Source organism: Fukomys damarensis, unplaced genomic scaffold, assembly GCF_012274545.1.
Source record: "Fukomys damarensis isolate Sample0158 unplaced genomic scaffold, DMR_v1.0_HiC HiC_scaffold_20, whole genome shotgun sequence".
Taxonomy (NCBI): Eukaryota; Metazoa; Chordata; class Mammalia; order Rodentia; family Bathyergidae; genus Fukomys; species Fukomys damarensis.
The window spans coordinates 2,896,878-2,903,924 of NW_022900932.1; the positions used below are offsets into that span (position 1 = coordinate 2,896,878).

The following is a 7,047-nucleotide window of genomic DNA, read 5'->3' on the forward strand; positions in this document are numbered from 1 at the left end:
GGAAATTACATCAACATTACATTTTTTTAAAAAATATAATTTACATAAAGTTAAAGTTACTAATTTGATGAGCTTAGGCAAGTGTGTATATACCTACTAACCATATGTCTAGCACCCCAAAAAGTTGAATCAATTTCCCCTGGCCTCAGGCAAACACTGATTTGCTTTTTTATGGTATGATTTTGCTGAAATTTGATTTTCATTCCTATTTTACTGGTTAATTGAAATGATAATAGTTGAACATACTCAAAATTTGGGATTAGGATACTACCTCTTTTACAAAGAACAGTCCAGGGACTTCTGATCCTCAATTTTCTCATATATTAGCGACCGGGTCTCTGCGCCAGGAGAGGCGCATCGGTGTTGGATCGGGACTGGGGCGGGCCGCGGCCAGAACCCAAGGGGCAGCGAGCGGACAGGGCCAGGCATTGCACAGCAGCGTGGAGCGGGCTTTGGAGGCCTCACCGGGCGGGTCCGTGGAGGGAGGCCAGCCTCGCTGCTGTCAGTACCATCATCCCTCCCCGTGTTCCCTTCCCAGGAGACGAGCTCACCAAGCTGGGCGAAGAGGACGAGCAGGGCTGGTGCCGCGGGCGGCTGGACAGCGGGCAGCTGGGCCTCTACCCCGCCAACTACGTGGAGCGTGGAGCGGGCTTTGGAGGCCTCACCGGGCGGGTCCGTGGAGGGAGGCCAGCCTCGCTGCTGTCAGTACCATCATCCCTCCCCGTGTTCCCTTCCCAGGAGACGAGCTCACCAAGCTGGGCGAAGAGGACGAGCAGGGCTGGTGCCGCGGGCGGCTGGACAGCGGGCAGCTGGGCCTCTACCCCGCCAACTACGTGGTACGTGGAACGTCCCACCGCTGCCCTCCTCTCCCACGCCTCTCCCTCCCTCGTCATAGAGTTCCAGACATATTTTCCGATCAAGCTTTTATTTTTTTAAAAGTCAAAACAGAACAAAAAATATAAAGAGATGGAGCATTTGCAGGACGCCCTGGAGGCCAGGGTGGTGGAACTTGGGACGATGGCCCCAGGGTGGCTGAGGTCTTAGGACTTAGTCCAGCATCGCATCTGCTCTTCAGAGTCCACCAAAGAGTGTCCCGAGCCCCGAGGGACATCTGGACCCACGCTCCTCACTGTTCCCCTGCCCCGCCCACCGCAGACGCCAACACCGGCCCTGTTCTCCGGGCCTGGCTTCCTAACCTCTTCCTCCTCTCCCAAGAAGGGAGGCGGCCAGTCTAGGCTTCCACGCTCCCAGCCCCATCCCCCGGGGCCGCTGGGGCTGGAGGAGGAAGGGTCACCCTCCTTTCCTGTAGAGATTTCCAGGCGTTCCTAGACGTCCCCAGACACGAAGAGGGGCGAGTGGATGGGGGCGGCATCACTGCATGCCCTCAGCATGGGCTGTGCCAGCCCCAAAGCCAGGCCCATCTGTGCGCCAAGACCCTCTGCCCAGCCTCCAGCACCCGGGCAGAACCCCTCCTCAGAGCCTCATCCCTCAGTCGCTTGCAGAGACCGCCCCCAAGTCCGTCGGCCCAGGGCCCGGCCCCCAAACCCAGGGCAAAGCCAGCAACAGTAGCAGCCCCCTCCCGTTTCCTGGGGAGGGGGTGTCTTGCCCTGCCACCCAGCCTCCCGCCCGCCCCTCTATCCACCACCGTGGAGCCTAGAGCACAGCACCCACCTTGTGCCTGCAGGGCTCCTGGCCTAGGCCATCCCCCCCTTCCCTCCCGAGCCTGGGGAGTTAGCAGGGGCCATGGGCGCCTCCGGCCTGGGCCATCAGGGCAAGTCCCGCAGTCCAGTGGCGCAGGAGAGAGCACCTTGGGCCTCGGGCAGGACTGTCATTGTGTCTTTCTTCCTGGTCCCCCAACCACCCCCAACAACATTCCCCGCCTGGCAGCACCCCCACCTCTCAAGCCTGGGTGGGAGGGGCAGAGACCGATTTGCTTGGTGAGAGCACCGCCACCCCTAGGCCTCTGGAGCCCAGACCCCTCTAGCTTCCTGCTGTGGCGGCCTCGGGGCTCCAGGAAAAGGCAGCGCACCGCCCCAGACCTCCCCCGCGGGGGCGCTGAGGATGCTGACGGTTCGGCAGGGCCCGGGCTGGGGTGGGCCTCGCTCAGAGCCAAGGGTGATGGCATCCAGGGAAAGCATCCCCCAACTGCCAGCACCCTCACATCCGTGGGCTCTGGGCCTCTGCTGCAGCCTGAACCATGCCCAGGACCCCGCAGAGCCCAGAGCTGCCCACTCGCAGGGCAAAAGCTCCTCGCCCACCCAGCAGAGGGGAGCAGGGCTCTGCCCCTCACGCTTGCCCACACCTTGGGGCCTGGGCTCCCCTTTTGTGCCAGGCTGGTCCCAGGCCTGTCCCTCCGCCCTCTGGCTGCCCAGTGCTGGGCACGGACTAGAGAACCCACCCCTTTGGAGCCCCACACAGGACCCGATGCAGGAGGGTACACCCGCGAGTCCCCTGAGCTCAGGGCCCCACCCGTCAGTGCTAGTGTCAGGGCCTCCTGCGCCCTGCCCACCCAAGTGAGGCTGCACCCGGCGGCTCGCCAGTCACGTGTCTGTCTCCAGTTAAGGACCATTGTGCAGCCCACGGCCACCACCGCCCGCCACCCTAGGCTCCCTGACTCCATTAGTGCTGACACTTGTGAACCTCTGAGAAGTGCTGTGGTCTCAGCAACACACCTGTTTTGTACATGATTGTGTAATTTAAAGGTATATAAATACAAATATCTATAAGTTGTGACTGTAAGACTGTGGATAAAATCCAGAGCTGTGTCAACCTGGCTGGATGTGTTCCTCCTGAGTCCTGTGTCTTCTTCGGGGGTTGGGACATCTGTCGGGGAGGTGCACCTCGAGCTGGTGCTGTCCTGGCTAGGTGAACACGTGCTGGGCCCTCACCGCCCCAGAGGGCTGGGTCATTCAGGGTCCTAAGCTTATGGCATGGGTCAAAGGTGACTTTGGCCCCGTGTAGCTGTGGTTTTTTCTTTTTCCAGTACCAGGGATTGCACTGAAGGCCTGTACACCGAGCCACAACCCCTCCCCTTCGAAAAAAAATTTTTTAAAAAATCCCTGGTACCTTGTGCTTTTGAGGCAGGCAGCAGAACCACTGAGCTAAATCCCTGGCCCTGTAAAAATTTTTTATTTTGAGACAGGATCTGGTTGCATTTCCCAGACTGCGCTGGAATCTGAGATCCTCCTGCCTCAGGCTCCCAGACTGCTGGGATTACAGGTGCGTGCCACACTTCCAGCTCATACTTGGGGTTTAAAAGCAGAATTCTCAAAGAGATTACCAAAGGTTCTTGCGCCTTGGGCCCAGGCTCCCTTCGTGTGACACCAGGCCCTTGTGGCCTGCCTGCTCCGTGGCTGTTCTCTGGGCAACCCTGGGAGAGTGAGCACTCAGGTCTGGGTGGGACTGGAGCTCTGGGCTCTCAGTGCTTCTGCCAGGTCCTGACCTGCCCCAGTGTCAACTCCGAGTCCAGTCCCAGAACATCCCTCGTGCCCCACTGTACCCAGGTCCCCCACAGGGCAGTGCCCCCCTGGACCAGTCTGGTGAGACATCTCTCTGAGGCCTCACTGGCTCTAGTAGTTGGGCAGGGCACTGACGCAAGCCCAGCCTCCCTCAGTGGGTGTGATGGGGCACACCTGTAATCCTAGCTTGTTAGGCGGCTGAGGCAGGAGGATCGCACATTGGAGACCAGCCTGAGCAATTTAACAAGACAGTCTCGAAAAAAAAAAAGTTACATAAATACATAACTCCGTGGTATTTGCCAGGCCCTGGATTCCATCCCCAGTACTGAAAAATAACAACAAGAAGCCAGGCATGGTGGGGCACACCTGTAATCTCAGCACTCAGGAGGCTGAGGCAGGAGGATTGCTGCAAGTTCGAGACCAGCCTGGGCTACACAGTGAGCTCCAGGTCAGTCTCAACTACATAGTGAGACCCTGTCTCAAAAAACAAAAAAACAAACTAACAAAAACAACAAAAAGAACACCTTACCCCATCCCCTCCCCTTGCCTCAAACTGTGCTCAGGGCAGGGAGGGGGACTGAGCCCTCTCCTCCCAGTGCCCCCAAATCCACCTCCATCTGAAATCAGAATCAAGTGAAGATAGACTGCATGCTGCCTCATCTGTCTCATCTGCAGAGCTGTCCCTTTAGGCCCTGAGGAGGGGTTCTGGGACACCCTGGCTGGGCGGGGCCTTCAAAGGGAGGGGTATGGGGGGGGAGGCCCTGGACAGCTGCCGGCTCGTGGGGTGTCCCCGGATGGCGCAGGCCTGCCAGGCACTGCTGTACAGGGCTGCCTGCACCCCAAGAGCCTCCCTGCTCCCCACGCCCAGCCTCTCACTCCCACCTGAGCTCTGCCAGCTGCCCAGGACCTGGCCCCGCTGGGACATCTGCACCAGAGGCCCGGGACTCACTCGGGGCAGGGCCGCCTGGCCGGAGACAAAACCAGTTCGTTCAGCAGAGCAGAGCCGGCTCTGGCTGGGGTCCCAGTCCCCGGGGCAGGAGACACCAGGCCCCTCCCCCTCGGGTCCAGTCCCAGCTGGCAGATGCCAAGGCGCTGTTTGCTCACTGCCAGGAGTAAACTTTCTTCTGAAGACAATAAAATCGCTGCGGGCAGAAGGCAGGAGTCCAGGGCCGCAGTTAACCCTTGGCGCCCTGGGTGGGGCCGGCTCCCGGGGTTTCCTGGGAGCCTGGCTGTGGATGGAGGCTGAAGGTTACGGGCACCAAAGGTGCCGACCGTCTGACCGTCTCGAGTCCCGAGGGATGGCGGGGCAGGGACGGCCCTGTCCTGAGGGGAAGATGGGCACCCCAGGTCTGCTGGGAATCAGCTGTGTGTCCCTGAGTGTCCCTTAGCCTGAGCTTCAGCTGTGTCACCTGTGAAATGGGGGAGTTTTGTTGGGAAGGGTCAACAATGAGGAAGCCGTGGGCACACAGTGGACACCTGGGAGGTGGGAGGTGGATGCTGGGGCTGGACAGTGGCGGTGGGCGTGGCCTCCCTGCGCACAAGCAAACCGGCACTGTTCTCCACCCCGCCCGTGCCCCAGGGGCCTCTCCCTGCGAGGGATGTGATGGTTCCTCCCGCCCTCCTGGCCTGGACCCTTCACCAGCTTTCCCACAAGCTGCTACCAACCCATCCTCTCTTGCCTTTTAGGCTCAGCTCAAAGCCACCTTCCCTTGCCCACCCCAGGCCCCTGTAACCAAAACAATTTTTAAAAATGATTTTGTTGTGGAACCCAGGGCCTTCACACTGAGCTAACATTCCCCCTTTTATTTTTATTTTACTGTGAGACAGGGTCTTGCTAAATTCGTAAATTGCCTAGAGTGGGCTCCACCTTGCCACCCTCCTGCCTCAGCCTCCCAGTGCTGGGATCACAGGTGTGTGCATCACCATGCATGACCCTCTGTGACCACTTGCCCCTGACGGCTCCAGGCTGTCCCATTCCTTGCACGGACCCCGAGGACCTGCCAGTTCTCTCACATTTGTTCCCCCCTCCCAGGGGCACTCCCGGCTCCTGCCTCAGGGTGCAGACGCCCCTGGCCCCACGCCAGAGCCGGGCAGAGTGGGCGCCAGGGCTTATAGCAGAGGACACCCCACTCCCACCCTGTGCAGCCTCGGCCAAGTCCCTGCTGCTCTGAGTGGAGGTGAAGGGGCTCGTTCCCCTGTGTCCGCCAGGGCACTGTCCATGTAAGCAGAAAGGGCCTGGGTTGCAGGGAGCTCACTGTACCCCCCGACCTTGTGCTTGGGGCCCAGCCCCAGGCTGCCCTTTTCCCCCAGGGCCGAGCCAGATCTGGCCAGGGCAATGGCAGCAGGACAGGGTGGCCAGGGTGGCCAGGGTGGCCGGGGCCTCAGATGGGGTGCACGAACTGGTAGACCAGGCGCTGGGAGATGTCGGGCTTCCGGATGATCCCCTTCTTGTAATACTGGCGGATGGAGCGGCTCAGCTTGTCATAGTTCATGGCGGGCCGGTTCTTACGGATGCCCCACAGCCGGGCCACCTGGGCAGAGTCCTCGATTTTGAAGATGCCTGGGGGAGCCGGAGGGCCCCGAGGGAGAAGGGCAGCACAGACCAAAGATCAGGGCAGATGGACGGAGGGTTAGCCACGGCCCCGTGAGTCACTCTTCTGGGGGGGCTGCTGTGTGCATCGGGGGTTCTTTGGGGTTCTGAAGCCTGGCCCTGTCGCCAGCCTCTGCTCCTGTGGGTGGGGTTTGCGCCCCATGCTGCAAGCCCTGGGCTTGGTTTAAACACAGGTACTGGAGCATCTGATCCAACCTCACACTGTACTTCTCTTTGGGGAACCCTCGTCTCCCCGGGGAAGTTAGGGTGCTCTTCTGTTGGCGGTGCTGAGGCAGGAAGCAGGGCCTTTGCATGCTAGGCAAGCGCTCGGCCACTGGGCTTCACCCTGGACCTGCTGCGTTTTATATTGGGGTAGGGTCTCACTAAGTTGCCCAGGCTGGCCTCAAACTCGCCTTTGTCCCGCCTCAGCCTCCTGGGGAGCTGAGATTCCAGATGTGCCCGCCACGGCCAGCTTGAAATTTTGCCGCTTTGAGGACAAAGACTTGCGTCTCAGCCTCCTTCCAGGCCCTGGGCAGGGCCAAGGAGCCAAACAGGACAGGGTGCGGCCGGGTCACGAGGATGAGGACACAGACCCCACCCAGACCCTGGGCAACATCCCGGGCAGAGGTGGGGTGGCTCCTGCAGATCCTCAGCCCGCCAGCCTTGGAGCCCGCGCTCACCCTTCTCCTTGTTGAGCCAGCGGATGAGGCGGCCGTAGCTGTGGGGCTTGAGCAGCAGCTCACGCAGGAACTGCCACAGGTGGATGGGCTGCCCCGAGCAGGACGAGTCCACCTCGCTGTCGGCCCAGCTGTCCTCCCCGGCAGAGGCTGCAGGCCAGGGAGGCCCAGTGAGTGGGCAGCCGCAGCCTCCCGCCCTCCTGCGGCCCTCCCCGCCCTGCCGGAGGCTCACCGCAGCAATGGATAGCCCTGGGTGAGGTCCTCTCCTTCATCCAGGCCGCTGTTGGGCAAGCAGAGCAGGTTGGGGCCCAGGAGAGGCCCA

General features: G+C 60.7%; 2 protein-coding genes across 2 annotated transcripts in view; one reads left to right on the forward strand and one right to left on the reverse strand.

The window, feature by feature from the left end:
* Nucleotides 1-5,629, forward strand: part of Pacsin1 (protein kinase C and casein kinase substrate in neurons 1) — a 9,313-nt gene extending 3,684 nt beyond the window's left edge. The window contains 6 exon segments of the mRNA XM_033766607.1: nt 539-676; nt 739-836; nt 1,960-2,092; nt 3,435-3,539; nt 4,363-4,570; nt 5,491-5,629. Of these exon segments, the coding sequence (XP_033622498.1) occupies nt 539-676; nt 739-836; nt 1,960-2,092; nt 3,435-3,539; nt 4,363-4,570; nt 5,491-5,629 (821 nt within the window).
* The window catches only part of Spdef (SAM pointed domain containing ETS transcription factor), a gene marked incomplete at its 5' end in the record, with an annotated part of 6,349 nt that continues 4,561 nt past the window's right edge, over nt 5,260-7,047 (reverse strand). The window contains 2 exons of the mRNA XM_010605392.3: nt 5,260-6,018; nt 6,729-6,875. Of these exons, the coding sequence (XP_010603694.3) occupies nt 5,840-6,018; nt 6,729-6,875 (326 nt within the window). The remainder of the gene's footprint in view (nt 6,019-6,728; nt 6,876-7,047) is intronic.